The sequence below is a fragment of the Crotalus tigris genome, unplaced genomic scaffold (genome assembly GCF_016545835.1).
Source record: "Crotalus tigris isolate CLP2741 ecotype Arizona unplaced genomic scaffold, ASM1654583v1 scf7180000017568.12009008, whole genome shotgun sequence".
NCBI classification, from domain to species: Eukaryota; Metazoa; Chordata; class Lepidosauria; order Squamata; family Viperidae; genus Crotalus; species Crotalus tigris.
In genome coordinates this window covers 8,597,656-8,615,240 of record NW_024096478.1, presented here as the reverse complement: position 1 = coordinate 8,615,240, position 17,585 = coordinate 8,597,656, and the positions used below count along the sequence as shown (strand labels likewise).

The 17,585-nt window shown below is 36.4% G+C and overlaps 2 protein-coding genes across 18 annotated transcripts in view; one reads left to right on the top strand and one right to left on the bottom strand.

Moving 5' to 3' along the window:
• KCNIP1 (potassium voltage-gated channel interacting protein 1) overlaps positions 1-17,585 on the top strand; it is a 604,539-nt gene that overhangs the window by 57,593 nt on the left and 529,361 nt on the right. The gene's annotated exons all lie outside the window — the stretch shown is intronic.
• KCNMB1 (potassium calcium-activated channel subfamily M regulatory beta subunit 1) overlaps positions 1-17,585 on the bottom strand; it is a 34,098-nt gene that overhangs the window by 5,730 nt on the left and 10,783 nt on the right. For 7 of the 17 annotated variants that reach the window (XM_039352954.1, XM_039353007.1, XM_039352997.1 and 4 more), the window contains 3 exons: positions 16,720-16,893; positions 15,171-15,366; positions 8,092-9,099 (listed from right to left, as the gene is read on the bottom strand). In XM_039352954.1, the coding sequence (XP_039208888.1) occupies positions 8,815-9,099; positions 15,171-15,366; positions 16,720-16,893 (655 nt within the window). In that variant the 3' untranslated portion in view covers positions 8,092-8,814. Of the gene's footprint in view, positions 1-1,251; positions 6,241-8,091; positions 9,100-15,170; positions 15,367-16,719; positions 16,894-17,585 lie in introns of those variants that run through there. The other 10 variants (XM_039353032.1, XM_039353039.1, XM_039353050.1 and 7 more) reach the window with 6 other exon arrangements.

The window sequence follows — 17,585 nt, the reverse complement described above, 5'->3', positions numbered from 1 at the left end:
ATATGAATTTGCAGGTAGGAGAGAATAAAGTAGTTTTATACAACTGTAGTGAAAGGGGTATTTTATATCTAAAGTAGATATTGTATTAACACAATCACTTTTTACATTTTTTTTAAAGAAAGCTAACTAGAGGCCACCAAAACTTCCTTTGATGATCAGTTGGTGAGAACATGGCACATTTAATCCCATATTAGGAAAGTAGTCTCCAGATGTTTATTGTGCAATTGCTATTGTAGCCTATCCCTGATATGGATTACAGCAACTATTCAGTCTATTCTAAGGTTATTGGCCAGTATGGAATGTTCCCAATTGTTAATGTTGACCTTTGTCTAATCTAGAGGATCTTTTTAGTTTGAATTAATAAACTTTTAGAACTGTTTAAAACTGTTGTTTTCTATTGTTTTCTATTCTTCATCTTTTCAAAAAATAGAACGTACAAATAGATGCACGTTCTTTGAGAAGCAATTCACTTCCCCTTTTTAGCAGCATGATGTACTTTCATCACTCCTGTTGTCTTTTATGTAACGAATAATGAAAGTAACAGGCAAGATGCAGAGTTGGAATATGACGAATCCTCTCACGAATAAATAGTCCCAATTTCCCCCTCCCCAAGTCCACTTTCTGACCAATTCTCCCCATTGGTGAAATATCAGTCTTATATTAGAATCGCCTTGTCCTAACACAATTTGTAACTAATTATAATCACCCAGTCTTAGCTTCTCAGGGCTCACAGGTCCCAAGCAATGGCCGAGAAAACTTGAGGAAAGTAGGAGATATTTGTTTTAATGCAGGTTCACCTAATGCAGGGGTGTCAAACTTGCAATGTCATGTGACATGTTGTGATGTATCGTGAATTTTTTTTCTACTGCTGGCAATGGTGTGTGTGTGGTTTCAGATGACGCGTCCGGCCCGCGGGCTGGTAGTTTGATACCCCTGATCTAATGCATATTTCCTAAGCAGGAGCCTTACATAGAGTAAGAATTACTGGAAAAGTCACATAGACTAGAAGTGAGGTTGTGTTCCTACATTTTTTAAAAAAATAGAATAAATAGCAAGCATTTAGAAGTATTTTCCTGTTTGGATGTCAGTTGAAGATGTAAGGGTTAGTTCCTCCTTGTAGTTTTTGCATACAAAGAAATTTAATTTAATCTTCATTTCTTAACATATATCAAGGATTGTGTGCATATTCAGCAGACCATAGTTTATTCTTAAACATGGAAAGGCAAAATGTTGTAAAACTGGCATCATGGATTTTAAGAGAATAATTGATTACGCTTTATTGGAATTGCAGGAAACCTACTGAGAAGTTGCTAACTTGCTTCTTCAAAGTAATTTAAGATGTCTTATGAAATGCCATAACAGCTGAACAAAGAAAATGCTTAATATGACATAATGAACACTTTGAAAATACAAATAAATGCAATTGAATTAAAGAAAACTGCACATCAACATGCAAGGCACACAATGAACTAATTAGAAAAATGTTTTGAACAATGTCTAAAGACTAAATAGTTGAATTATATTTTTCATTTAAGATTGCACAAGGTGATGATGGAAAAATTATAGAGTGATGTTATTCAAAACTGGAAATGTATTTACACTTTTTCTTATCAATTAATAAATCAGCTTGTTTAAGTATTTATAATTATTTATTTGCTTAGGTTTAATTAATGTTAAATTATCTTGCTTTTCCTCAAAGATATAATTTAGAAGTAATCATTCATGGTTTGATATGTATTTTAGCATTGCAGGATTAAATGATACATTTTTTAAAAGGGCAGATGTGGGGAGTTGAACACTGTGGATAAGATTAATGATGAAACAATTTCAGGACAATGTATAAATGTAGATTGCTTTTGAAAAGGGCAACACTTTTGAACAGTCAATCCAATATTGGATTAAATACTTGTCTGGAACTTAGATGAAAAATAACTAGGTTTCTTATGGGTTGAAAGTATTGAATACATGAGGTATTTAGAAATTGCTACCTCCTATTGTATGGGTAAAATATTATTCAACATTTATTGCTAAGAAATTATTTTATTCATTTTTATCTTATAGTTTGACATCAAGTTTTACAACATCAAAAAAGAAGTTCAGCTGAATCAGTCCTGGTGATGAATGGGATGATGGGCATCATACCCAGATCACCAACATTTTTTTTAAAAAAAGAGGTTGTGAGAAATACCGTGTAAGTTAGGTGGCTGTAAGACATCATCCAAAACTAAAAGAATATGAATTAAAATGCAACTACAGTACAACTTAAGACCAGTTAAAAAGCCTGGGCCAACAGAAAGGTGTTCACGTGGTCTGAAATGATATAGTGTGGGTGTCAATTAGGTCTTTCTGAGTAGGGAATTCCATAAAACCTCTCCAACTTGTAGAAGCCCACTTAACCTCATGGAGAGGACCTGGATAATAACCTCATGAAATGAAAAGTACATGAGAGAGAAAAACCTGTACAAAGCATGAAGGGTTGTCCTTTAATTAGTTCAGAGTAGCCACAAGGCTTCATTTTCATTGCCATGGAACCATCAAGATCAGTGGTTTCCAATCTTTCCAGCTTTGCAGATCAGCGGGGGGGGGGGGATGGTTCCTTATAAGCAGTGGGTGAATGATGCATGTGCGCAGCTCCGTTTGTGTGAGCAATACACAGGCATGCCTGCCACTCATACAAATGGAGCTGCCTGCACGCTTACCCACTGTTTCCATAGCCCTGTTCCAAACAGGCCCTGGCCCGGTACTGGATCTAGGTCTGGCGGCTGGTGACCCCTGAAAAGGATTACAATAAATGAGCCGAATTGACTGATGTTGTGATAAGGCAATTGAAGGCAACCTGGAGATATGGATTAAATATCCTGAATGGTGGCATCTATTCCTAAAGAATTATATTAACATCACTGTAAACTGTAGAAAACATTGTTTCAGTTTTAGTGGAAATGGGATAATATTTCAAATTTTTGGAAGAAAATTTTTAATGATATAACTAATAGAATATTAATTTGCTCCAAAGTTCGGTTTACTGTGTATATTTGATAGTTAAATAAAAGCAACAAATTATAACAAAAGTAGCAGCGACATAAAGTAATACTAAATAATAGAAATATTCAGATAATGTCTCAAGAATAGAAGGTCCGGTAAGAGTTAATCTACAGTGCTGCTTGAGGACTTTTCTGATGAAATTCATTGTTTGTCATTGCAAAGAAACAAAACATTATTCTACGAAGAATGGTATAAATAAACATCCTTGAAACAGTCTGTTTCAGAAATTGTGAAAAAGTCAATGCACCACTTTCATGTTATATACACCATCCTTTTGTTAAATCTCAGTAAGTAACAATATATTCCTTGGTTATTTAAAGGACAAACAGCTTCTGGGTATAATAGCTATTGGGATTCCTATAGAAACAACAGGCATTTTAATGTTATTATTTAAGTGATGTCTGTGATAAAGTATATGAAAATATGTTATACTGAAACACAAGAAAAGAGATAAACATGCCAAACAATTGAGAATGATTGTCAAATTAAGGAATAAGATGCACAGAAATTAAAAAGGACAACATTTATTCAAATCTATCATAAACGAGAGAGACAATCTGTTCAGTGCAGATAATCTAGCAACTACCAAAAAGGCCTTACTAAGATGTTATCAAGGTGAAGAGATGTATCACAGAGCTTCTGATGACAATTACAAATTACAGAATAGTTTCATTTGGAAGGATACATCATGGCTATAGTAACCATTTATAAATTTAAAATCAGTATGAGATGGGTGTGGAGCCAGGAGAAGACATGAGTAAAGTTGATCCAAGGTTGATGCAATGTGATCTATAAAACAATTTGTTGATAAATATTTTGTGCATTATATTTGTGGGACTATGGTTCATGCTAAATTCTATGCAGTAAGGTAAATGAGTCAGGATATGATAATTCATGTCCTGCCTTCATAAAGAGAAGGGGAGGAATGATGAATTGAAGAGCCAACAACAGCAACATAGATGAAGGAACTGGTGAGTAGATCAGTTCCTGGAAACTTCTCTGAATAGGAGTGAACAGTAGATTGCCCACAGATGCTCTGGATTGCTTTTCCTTGTGAGAAGATCACAAGACAGTGTTTTTCTGTGGATTTGATGGCTGGAACATGAAGGAATTAGCCATCTTGCTTGGATCCATAATGGGGCCTTTTAAAGGACACAAAGTTTGCACCCTCATTTCTACTCACCTTTGGAAATTGCAATAATTTTAAAGCTGTTAAAGGCCTTTAGAATGACACATCTGAAAAGTCTTCATTGGGAGAATTTAACTTCAACTCTGAACAAAAGAAAAATTAGTTGCAAGCTTAAGAAGATATGGAATAAGAAATAAAGAGCAAAAAACTGAATAAGTTTTTGATTTTAGAAAATTATAAATAGACTAAAGTTCTAGATACTTTTTAAACAAGATTTTGGAATTCCTTATGAATAAACAGCTGCTCATGAGAAATAGATCTGTTTTGGTTTTTGGAAGACAGAGATATGTAATTTCATGATTTAAAAACTGGATAGTAGATGCTATTAAAGAAATGACAGATGCAGAACAAATTTTATCTGACTAGAGGAAAATCCAGATTATAAACCAAGAGAGTGACTGGGACATTTTTTTTCTATTGGATTTACAAAAGAGGATTCTTAAAACCTTGAAGAATTCTGTGTGATGGGATAAAAATTAAATGAAGAAAAATCAAATCTTACAACAATAATAAAGGTGGGATAAAAATAAATAGAAAAAAATGAATTAGCTAAAGATAAAAACTTGGAATTAAAAGGAAGGAATATAAAGTTGGCTTATTTGATCAAGGTTAAAATAAGATGTTATCTCTGGCAACTCTTTATGAACTTAAAAGATAATGCATTATGGATTTGTCTATAGATAAGGGATGGGATATAGGTTTGACAGTTAATTGTAACCTAAGAGGCAATGAAGAGTCACTAAATTTGTTTATTGTGACGAAGGTTGGAAGTCATTTCTTTATATTTTTTATTCATTATATTCTTGCTTCTTTCTTTTCTTTTCACCTTTTATTCTTTCTCTTTTTAATTTTTGTTTGTATTACATTTTACTATTATAACCAACATACTTACTAAAATTATGCATCATAAAAAGAGTGAACTAGTGGAGCAATTAAAGCTGACTGGATACATCTCTAACTATTGTTGGCACAGTGATTCAAAAGCAATACACAGAATTCTGTTCTTGAAGAGGTGGTGTATGATTAAAAAATTGGGTCTAGTTTAGGTTGAGCTCATACACCAGAAAGAATAAATGTGAAAATGTTCTGGAAGAATTCAGTTTAGCTTTAATTTTAAGTCTAAATTAGTGATTTGCTGGGTAGTGACAAACCTTATGAGAAAGGAAAAAATGCTGAATAAATTGGTGTTCAAGGAAGGTAAAATCCCTTTAACCAACCCACCCTTTCTGTTGTGAGTGCCAATTCATTATGGCAAAATAATTGCTTTGTAGTAAGCAATGAAGAGTTGCTCATTAGAAAACATTGCACAGACATAATTTCTTTAGCTCAAGCTGCTATTGGCCTGATAGTTAGAATCTGCTTTTAAGAAGCTTCTGTGAATGTGTTAACTATGGCTTTAGGCAACACATAGGCAAGCAGCTGTGCAGTTCACTGAGCACTAAAGCTATAAATGTTAGCTTAATGCACAGCTAATGACAATGATTACAGTAGTGCATCATAGTAATTTACTAGTACATTGAGTTTTTTATGGTGCTTGCTTCAAGGCTGGTGAAGAAAATCACATAAACTGCACCTTGAATAATCTAATTAAAATAAGTGCATTTTCACTCCTGCAGATTTTTTACAACAGAAAAATTTATGTTCTTCCATCCCACAATTCTTAGGTAGATAGCTTTGTTATCATCAGTTTAAGAGAATCTGCTATTCCGTGTAATGAAGTGATCTTGCAGGGATAAACATGCAAGCTGCAACATGCCTCAGTAACTGTCTAATTTTGTAAACTTCAGATACAAAATCTTTTTATTATAACCTGAAATTTGAGGAAGCTTGGGAAAGAAAATGTAAGCCCTTTCACTTACTCATTAACTCAGGATGCATTCGGGATTCAGATGTTCATTTTTTTAAAATGAATTTGGAATATGATGCTTAGAATAAGCATTGTGTTTCAAATTGATTTTAAAAAATATGTTGCCTGTTGTCATGTCACTGCAATAGACTAACCATCATTTCTGGAAGACAGAAACAGACAGCAACCCACCCTGTTAATTCCATACTTAGTATCAAAGTAACTCATGGTGCATTTTTCTGCTCCACTTTCAAAACACAGTTTTCCGTGTTATGTTGCCTAGAGCACTTCTGTATCTTTGGGATAGCTTGCCTCAGTTTATTCAGGATAACCTCAGAGATTCACGAGCTATTTTAGAGGCAAGAACTCCCCTTCAATTGAGTCAATGCTTACATGGTGTCTGGTACATTTTGGGTCTTTATCCTTGTATGAAAGCTGTAGTAGCCCAGTGGTTATAAACAGAAGGCTGAAGGTTTCTCTGATTTGGATACTTTCCCTGTGCTTTCTTTTTAATGTCCACTATGCACTGTTTCATTATATTTTCCAGATTTCAGAAATTTATAAAATAATAAATAAGCAAAACATTTAAAGTATAGCATTGTTTCTGAATGGGATTTTTTGATTTCTGAAATTTGATGGGTAAATATATATGTATTTATGGCTGTGAACATATAAAATCCTCAAGAATATTCTAAATATTAAGAATCTTTTGCAGAATGTGTTGCTTTGGCTTCCATTTATGTTTGAGTTGCAGGATGAGCTACTAAAAGCAAAAGAAAGGATACTTTGAAAATTAGACACCCCCCCACCCCTCACTAAAGCCTTTGCCCTTCTAAGGTGTATGTGTTTCTTTGATAAATGAAATTAAATGTAACATTGAATGAAGGTGCTTGTCCATTCACAGGATGGACAGGAGGAACTGAATTTATTAGGATGCCATCACATAACTATATGTAAGTGCTGAATATTAAAAATATCCTCCTTATAAACTAATATGGAGAACTAAGGACTGATTTTTATGCTGATCACAGGATGGCCTCATCCAGCCAAAATAGTGTGAGGCAGTGCTGCAGTTAACGTGTTCATTGGTGGTTGCCACCACAATCTCATTTTCCTCTCTTCAACAGGAATTTAGAAACAGGCCAGAAAAAGGAAAATTCTCCTCTTTACTGTTAATTGAAAAAAATGGTTTAAGTCCACTTAGTAATAGCTAATCTGAAGAGGCCTGAGCTTTTGGAATCTTGCTACTACAAGATTCAAACCGGCATGAAAAAGTCTGTTTAAAATATTATATACCTTATTAGAAGAAAAAAAATGAATGAAAAAAAATGAATGAATGTTGGGTTTAGAAGAAAAGGGTTGTATAAGTGTCATCTAAAGTGGAGCTGAACCTCAGGGGAAAAAATGTATCTGTGGAAAGAATCGGAAAGTCTTTGAGCACATTGAAAATAAGATGAAATTTAAAAATGGGCTTCTTGTCATTTGCTGCTATGAGAAGCCTGTGTGTGACTGACTCTTTACAAAGTCCTAGAAAATTACATTTTATTATCTTGGAATCGGTTTATGGTCCTGCATGCTTTCTTTCTTCATCCCAGAGCCAAGCTGCTCTTTCTTTGGGAAGATTCTAAGAACAAAAATCTTGAGTACATTCTCCCCCTGTTATTTAACCTTAAAAACAGGGGGAACTATGTTTCTCAAGAGATTTAGGCAAATGACCCTTTTAGGCTGCCATGTTAGTGGCAGAAGGGGGATGAGGTTGCAAGTCAATAGTGGTCATTCTGCCATGACAGACCCTCTCAATGTAAGCTTGTGATAGTACATGCATCTTTTGTAGCCAGTTGCTTTTATAGAAAAAATATTGCACAACTCTTATCTTTCAGAGCTGGAAGAAGGCAATGACAAACCATTTCTGTATTGCTGCTTAAAAAGCTACATTGATGTGTCCATGAAGTCATCAGGAGTTAAGCTCGAGCTGTTTTTTTTTTTAGCCTTCATAGAGTACAGCAGACTTAGGTCTAAGTACATATCCCTGATTTTAATAAAGCCATAAAATAGTGCAAGAGCATATTCAGTGATCACGTAGATAAAAATTAAATCAGGTACCTCACTCAAATTCCTCACCATGACAAGAAATATTAACACAACTATTTTCTCAAATTTTCTCAAATTTAAATAATATATCTGAATTTGTAAAATGTGGTGAATTCAAAGAAGTATAATTTGAATGTCTCCGATCAGCAAACTTATCTATATTTTCCTTGTCTTTACTACCGTGTTTAGCCTTAGGGTAAACTTGAGACGTTGCTCCCAATTTGCCTCTAATATAGGTAGTCCTCGACTTATGACCAACATTTCTGAGCCCAACATTTCTATTGCTAAGTGAAACATTTATTAAGTGAATTTTGCCCCATTTTGCCACAGTTGTTGAATGAATCACTGCAATTATTTAGTTAGCAAAACAGTTGTTAAGTTAATCTGGCTTCTCCATTAATTTTGCTTGTAAGAAGATTATACATGACTCTTGGACATTGCAGCCGTCATAAATATGAGTCAGTTGGCAAACTTCCAAATTTTAATCACATGACCATGGGGATGCTGCAGTGGTCATAAGTGTGAAAAACGATCGTAAATCCCTTTTTTCAGTGCCGTTGTAACTTTGAGCAGTGACTAAATGAACTATTGTAAGTCGAGAATTACCTGTACAAAAGTGAATATAAAGTCCAGATCTCAGAAAAAGCTATATGAGTGTTCTGGATTTTGTAGCAGAGACTAAGGCAAGATACTGGCTTAATTTCACCAAGATGACAATTAAGATTCCACCAATCAACAACATACTTGGCCAGGCAAAAGCAATGAGAAGACCTTCTGGAGGATACAATCTCTTTAAAAGAACGCTCTCTACTGTTCTTGATGGGTCATAATGGCAAAGAAATGTCCGATGCTTTCTGAAATTGTCTCTTATCTCTTTTACGTGCTGCTGAACTTTTTTATAATTCTCCATTTCAGGGGGAATATAGGAGCACTGCAAAAAAAAAGAAAGAAAACTTAGGATACTGCTTTTCACAACTATTTACTGACCGTAAAACAGTAATTTGGGGGTACTTTTAATCAATGCTGCGTTAATATTCTGCACTGTGGCTAGTGTGTTCTAGATTATGAATACTGTATGTATCCTATTGCGACTTTGTAGGGCAGTGGTGGCAAACCTATGGCATGGGTGCCTCTCTGTGGGCACACGTACCGTTGCCCCAGTCTTGCCTCCCCCTGTGATCCCCTCCTCACCGCAACCCCCCTGGAGGAGAGTTGCCCCTGAGCGTGGCTCATACGGACCAGCGCAGCCAAGGACATGGCAGCCAGTCAGAATAGACAAGACTCTGCCCTCACGCCCAACACGCACAGTTGATGCTGTGGGGTGCGGGCAGAGGGCGTGGCTGCCATGGCACTGCTGGGCTGCCTGGGTGATCTGTGGTGGGCCCTGGAGGTGGTAAGTGGAGGCAGGCAGGGTGGGGCAGAGTGGGAGCAGGGCAGGGGGCAGAGCAGCGGTGGAGCCAGTTTTGGGGCACTCGGTCTCTAAAAGGTTTGCCATCACTGTTGAGGGGAATCCATGATCTTTCCAAAGCTCTCCTTTATAGTATTTACTTGTAATTAACCAAAGTTTTTCAAGGTCAGAGAAAGATCATAACTCAACCTATTCTTGCAAGCGATTAAGAAATCAAAAGTCTTTTCCTCTGCTGTGATTGGAACTAAAGGAACTACTTGTACTACAGGTATAGTATAGGGTTGCAGGGAATTATTGCTAAGAAATAACTGGGATCATAGATTTCCTTCCTCCCTCCCTCCCTCCCACCTTCCCTTCCTCCCAAAGCATGGAAATATTATTTATGTGAGTATAGATAGAAGGGATGTTATTTTATTTATTAGTTATTAAATTTGTACACCACCCCATTAACTATGCATAACCGGACAGCTTACAAATAGAGCATTAGGAATGAACTAACACATTTGCTAATAAGCAGGATATTAGATTAGAAGGAAAATGGATTAATGAAATTTTACTGAAGAAGGGGATATCATAGACCTTTTTAAAGGTTCTACAACTTTGTACATTTTGGGAAGAAATGTGAGAATTATATTCAATGTTTTGGAATTAAATATTTGAATTTCATCTTAGAGTTATGAAGTGACACTTTCTTAGTTGTAAACAGTGAAGGGAACTCTATGGCTATCTTTGTAGTTTTGATAATTAGGTTTCATGTATAGTTTGCTTCTTTATAATTTTCTACAGATATTTGATCTGTAGACTTAGGGATTAAATCCTATTGGTTAAATCGGCATATACAGTAGATAGTTATTTATAATGTTATAGCTCGTGTTTTCACTTTGCCCGCAATACACACAAAGGTGGGGGTACAGTTTCATGAAGAAACAATTATAAATATTGCAGTTAAAATGGACTAATATAAACTTTAAACTATACATTTCTTGGGGGATAAGCATATATAGAATGATGCTATTAAAAATTTTAGCATGCTGAAATGTTAAGTTATCCATTGATATGAGACAATGTGAATTGTTGGTGAGATGAATTTGATGTTCTGCTAAGAGTAGTGTCAATCAAATATTATATTAAAAAGCCTAAGAAATGTTTTGAGAAAATGCTAAACATTTAGCATTAATAGGATTCTATGGTATTGGGGAAGGAAAGGAAGAAAGTCTAGTGATATGAACCATATGACAATCCAGTGCCTTGGGTAGAATACCTTGGAAGTCCAGTATATTGTTGTAATATAAAATTTGTAATGTGCTTTTTTTATTTACAAACTTGAGCATTGAAGATAAATGAAGCAACATTTCTAGTTATACCTTGCAGATCCAATTTTACTTAAGAAAAATTAGTTCATGGTAATATTTCATTTCATTTATATAATAACAAAAAAAGCTTCTTTCAACATGTAAAAAAACAAGAAAAAAGTGAAGGAAACAATTGGTTCATTAGTGGATCAAAGTGGCAAGAAGGTGACAAGCAACAGGGAGAAAGCAGAACTATTTAACTCGTTTTCACATTTGTCTTTATACAAAGGGAGAAAACAGACCAACCTATCAAAAATAGTGCCATAAAAAACAAAATAGAAATACAAGTTAAGATAGGCAAGGAAATGGTAAGTGAACAACTGTCCAGCCTAGATGAATTCAAATCACCAGGACCAGATGGATTACACCCCATGGTTCTTAAAGAACTGGCAGATGTGATCTCAGAACCACTGAACTATATTTTTCAAAGATCCTGGAGCACTGGGGAACTACCAGAGGACTGGAAAAGAGCTGATGTAGTTCCCATCTTCAAAAAAAGGGGGGAAAAGGACCCTGGAAATTACAGACCTATCAGCCTGACCTCAATACCTGGGAAGATTCTGGAAAAGATAATCAAACAACGAATCAGCGAACACCTACAGGCAAACAAAGTCATTATTAAAAGCCAACACGGGTTTGTCAAAAATAGATCATGCCAGACAAATCTTATTGCATTCTTTGACCAAGTGACAAAATTAGTGGACCAGAGGAATGCTGTGGATATAATTTACTTGGACTTCAGTAAGGCATTTGACAAAGTAGACCACAACTACTACTTGAGAAGATAGAAAAAGTGCGGGTTAGACTGAATCACCACCAGATGGATCTATAGCTGGCTGACCGGCTGTACTTGGCGTGTGGTCCTCAATGGAACCGCATCTACATGGAGAGAAGTGTGTAGTGGGGTGCCCCAGGACTCTGTTCTGGGCCTAGTGCTCTTCAACATCTTCATCAATGATCTGGATGAGGGGATAGATGGGGAACTCATCAAATTTGCAGACGACACCAAGCTGGCAGGAATAGCCAACACTCCAGAAGACAGGCTTAGGATACAGGAGGATCTAGACAGACTTGAACACTGGGCGCTATCTAACAAAATGAAATTCAATGGTGAAAAAAGTAAGGTTCTACATTTAGGCAAGAAAAACCTAATGTACAGGTATAGTATACGGGGTACCTTGCTCAATATTAGTAACTGTGAGAGGGATCTCGGAGTCCTAGTGGACAATCATTTAAATTTGAGCCAGCATTGTCCTGCAGCTGGCAAAAAAGCCAACACAGTGCTAGGCTGCATTAACGGGTAGAATCAAGATCATGTGAAGTGTTAATACCACTTTACAATGCCTTGGTAAGGCCACACTTGGAATACTGCATCCAGTTTTGATCACGACAATGTAAAAAAAATGTTGAGACTCTAGAAAGAGTACAGAAAAAAGCAACAAATATGATTAGAGGACTGGAGGCTAAATCATATAAGGAATTATTGCTGGAATTGGGTATGTCTAGTTATAGAAGAGAAGGACGAGGGGGGACATGATAGCAGTGTTCCAATATCTCAGGGGCTGCCACAAAGAAGAGGGTGTCAAGCTATTTTCCAAAATGCCTGAAGGCAGGACAAGGAGCAACGGGTGGAAACTAACCAAAGAGAGAAGCAACCTAGAACTAGAGAAACTTCCTGACAGTTAGAACAATTAACCAGTGGAACAACCTGTCTCCAGAAGCGGTGAATGCTCCAACACTGGAAGTTTTTAAGAAGAAACTGGACAGCCATTTGTCCGAAATGGTGTAGGGCAGTGGTTCTCAACCTTTCTAATGCCATGACCCCATAATACAGTTCCCCATGTTGTGGTGACCCCCAAGTGGGTGTGGCCACCAATAAGAGGGAGTAGGACAGCTAGGGAAAAAAATGGCAGACAGCGTGGTTTGGCGACCCCCGTGAAATGGTCATTCAACCCCAAATGGGGTCCCGACCCACAGGTTGAGAACCACTGGTGTAGGGTTTCCTGCCTGAGCAGGGGGTTGGACTAGATGACCTCCAAGGTCCCTTCCAACTTTATTATTATTGTTATTGTTATTGTTATTATTGTTATTATTAATCATCATCATCATCGCACAATCAGCCAGATGTTCAGACTGGATTTGGCATTTTGTCTACCTATCAAGTCCTTACCCAGGACCTGGGATAGGCAGATGCGGATGTTTGATGGTATTACAGATATCGTTGCAGGATGGAAGTATTATTATTATTATTATTATTATTATTATTATTATTATTATTATTATTATTATTATTATTGATCATCGCACAGTCAGCCAGATGTTCAGACTGGATTTGGCATTTTGTCTACCTATCGAGTCCTTACCCAGGACCTGGGATAGGCAGATGCGTATGTTTGATGGTATTACAGATATCGTCGCAGGATGGAAGCATTATTATTATTATTATTATTATTATTATTATTATTATTATTATTGATCATCACACAGTCAGCCAGATGTTCAGAGTGGAGTTGGCATTTTGTCTACCTATCGAGTCCTTACCCAGGACCTCGGATAGGCAGATGCCGATGTTTGATGGTATTACAGATATCGTCGCAGGATGGAAGCAGTTCCTAGTAAGGCCGCCTTTTGCAATTGACTAATAGCGAATTTGTCAATGCCAATGGTGTTCAAGTGGTGCTCTAGTTGTTTTGGGATTGTACCCAAGGCGCCTATGACTATTGGTACTACCCTTGCTTGCTTTTGCCACAGTCTTTCTATTTCTATTTGTAGGTCTTTGAATTTTGTTATCTTCTCCAGTTCTTTCTCTTCTATTCTGCTGTCTCCAGACACTGCCACGTCCGCTATCCAGACTTTTTTGTCTTTTTTATCGACAATTGTCAAGTCTGGGGTGTTATGTTGCAGGTGCTTGTCTGTTTGAATTCTGAAGTCCCAGAGCAATTTAATTTTATCATTTTCTATGACTTTCTCTATTTTATGATCCCACCAGTTTTTATCCAATTCTGGTCACCATGAGACAAAAATAAGTACTCTCCTAAAATTAGGACTGTTTAATTGAAAAGGCAGGAAATCTGAGGTCTACCCCGTTTTGAAGGAAGTAACCAAATACAGTGTGAGTATTCCTGATTTCTCTTTTTAACTGCTCTTGCCTGCTGGAGATTGAATGTGTAAGCACCATTTCAAGGCCTTAAAGTAAACACTGAGCTGCCCTTCAGGAAAATTTGCTTTATTGTTGTTATCTACAGAATTATAGATTGCTGTGTAAATGAAATGATTTTCTGCTAGGTTATGAATTATAGCAGAGTGATCGGTTCCATAAGATATGAGCCTGAAAATGAAGGAATGTAAAGCATGATTAATTTTAAAGAAGACAGCTAGAGGAAACAGCATTTATATATTATGGCAAATAACAGCTTAAAGAACTGTATTTGCTATCATTCTGAATTGTTCTTACATAGTACAAGGATGATGAGCATGTTTAGTTTTATTCTGTTATAGCTTCTGATAATCGGGATCACTCTGAATTCCAGAAGAAAATGTAGTCTTGGAAGGGCAAAAATGATTCTTGCATATGTAACCTTGCAGTAATGATACTGAATAGTAATGACTTTTATTTATTATACACTGTCCAGAGTCCCTCTTTGAGGGAGATGAGCCATTCAGAAATACAATATACTGTATGGAGAGGATAACATTATTGATTTAAGTGTAACATTCTTTCAAAGCTGCTATGTGAAGTATATCTAGGAGTTGAGGCAAAGTGAGTATAAAGTTGTTTATTTGGGGAACTTCGCTAAGGCAAAGAGAAACTGCCTTCCATCAGACTACTACTTAAATGCCGCAGAGCCCAAGTGATATCTTTTATGCGAGGAACAACTGTATAAATACTATCAACATTGCATATTGCTGACAGGCTAGGAATTCAAGATTGTGGCCAAACAAAATTCATTACTATTCAAAAACTTTTATCATTTGCATACTCTACCAGGACAGACAAAACTCTGCCATATGGCCTTTTGCTTCAGTGATATTTCAGGACAAGAAAGGATAATTTGACAAGAATAGCCATTGTATCATCATTTATTATATATCTTCTCACATGGAGCCTGGTTAGAATTTGTTGAGTAGTAGCAGAAGTTACAGTCTTTGTTTTTAATTTTAATTTAAAAAAAAATAAAATAATAATAATAATTAAAAAAAATTAAAAAAAGAAGTTACAGTCTTAATATCTAGCACACAAACCTTGGGATTTCTGTTCACGGTGTTCTCTGTGTGGTAGAGCATTACCTCTTGTCCTAAAAGGGTTATATTCACATAGACTTCCAGACAAGGATAGTGAAAAATATCTTTATCTTCAGAGCCTTCAACAAATGAACAATGGACTTTTTCCTTGATGTTAGCTCTCACCAGATTGCATTCACTTTCATCAGCCCAGACACTGCAGAGACAAATTTTTAAGAATTTATGTATAACTTAAACGTGGTAGTACATAAATATATCTGTTTCTGAGATTGTCAGCACGTCTTGTGTGAAAAATGGGGTGAGACAGAACAGTATTAAAATTATATTGTCTATGTGAATGAAGGAACATGTAGATTTTAGAAAATGTTGTGGCAAAAATATATAAACTATATTCCATGATTTTAAATGTGTTTTTCCCATAGATTTTAAATAATATCTATGTTTTCAGAAATGGACTTGGTTTAGTCTGTAGAGAGATTTGCACATGCATTTTTGTGATCCTCTTATTATATGGAATTTATACAATAATTGTATGCTTTTTTTAGGGTGACAACCATATTTTTTTTATATCCCACCTTTATTATTTTTATAAATAACTCAAAGTGGCAAACATACTTAATAGTCCTTCCTCCTATTTTCTCCACAACAACCCTTTGAGGTGCATTGGGTTAAGAAAGTAACAGGCTTTTTTGCCTAAGGTGGGACTAGAACTCATAGTCCTGGTTTCTAGCCTGAAGCCATAACCACTACACCAAATTGCCTTTCATACTTATACTTAGTATTTCAGATTACTAAAAACTGAATAGAAAGGTATTTCAAAACAAATAGAGATGTTTATGATTAATTGATTAAAATTAATACAGGATAACTTTCCACATTCAGATCAGTTTTGAATAATGCAAAAAAGAGTTTTACTTCCTAATGGATTTGATAGGTCAAGTGGAGATAGGGATTGTCTCTATAGAAAAAATAATCCTACCTGGGATCCCACAGTGCCCAGTTATACTATTGCTATCAAGTATTAAGTTCTTAACTGTGAAGAATGATAATAATTCATGTTCTAGAAGCAAAAACTTCTTCCATTTAACCAACACATCCTCCAGTTTAACAATTTATGTTTCAGCTTTCATATATTAATAAACATTATTAAGTGCTTTCTGAGTACAATAGAATTTCCATTTTGAGAGGCATCACATGTTCAGAGCTATGTGACATTAAATTCATTAGTATAATCCAGCTAGCCATTCACTCGATAGGAACATACTCTCTATTGGTATCCTTCTTTTCCCCAGCATTTTAAAGGGGCAAATGATGCATAAAACTGATTAGTTTAATTTCCTCATCACTGCAAAAAAACTGAGAGGAAATAAATCATGGAAATAAGGCATATGTTTTGTACCTATACATCCCACTGCACATAAGAAAGACATTTCCCAGTCATCCCACGATACAAATGTCTTCTGTTAATGCTGGGAGTTGTAAGCAGACTCATTTGCTGCTTGGAGACCCAGATTTGTTTGTGTGGTTTAAGAAATAAAGAAACTTTTACCTTTTTCTATGTAAAGGCACCAGGACTAAACCAATAAAAAGATACATCATCGCTGAGCAGGCCATCATTCCCAATCCTAGCCATAGGGCCCTGGTCTCCCCTCGTTTCTGTGTTGTTGCCACCACCTTTTTCTGCAACATGACTTCTTGAGATGCTTCTGTGTTCTTATCTCTGCTAAAAATATAAAGAAATCCATCTGGTTTGCTCATATGACTAAACTCAACCTCATCCCAGAGATAGCATATAACTTGTTTTAATGTCATTAAGTACTTGTTTTCCAAAAATGAAAACTCGGAAACAAACCCAATCTTGGAGGGCATACAATAGTATTTACTCACATCTTCAAAGGTAACATCAAAAATCACCTGTCAGATGCTTAGACCATCAAGTATTTATTTTTAACAGGAACAGTATAGTAGAAAAGGAAAGGTGGAACATTTGTAAATGCTGGTGGATTTTTGCAGCCAAAACTCTAAAGGGCATTTCATTTCCTGAAATCAGTGGTTCTCATCCAATACACTGGCCGCTTCAGATAGCATTGCTTGGCTGAAGAGTTTGAGAGTTTGCTTTCTGGCTAGGCTTTGTAGGCTTTAGTCCAGTGGTTCTCAACCTTTTTAATGCCGCAACCCCCAACTGGTCGTAAGTCGAGGACTACTCAACCAGTCGTAAGTCGAGGACTTTCCCTGCCTGGGAGCGCTGCGCATGCGTGGTCCTGCGCTGGCCGAGGCGTGGCTGGCAAGGGGCAGTGACGGCGCAGGGTGACCACCGGCTGGGCCACCAGCTGGCCCAGCCCAAGGGAGGTAAAGCACCCGCCGGCCCCACGTGCGCCAGCAACCCTCCCTGCACCCACCGGCCTCCCACCTCCC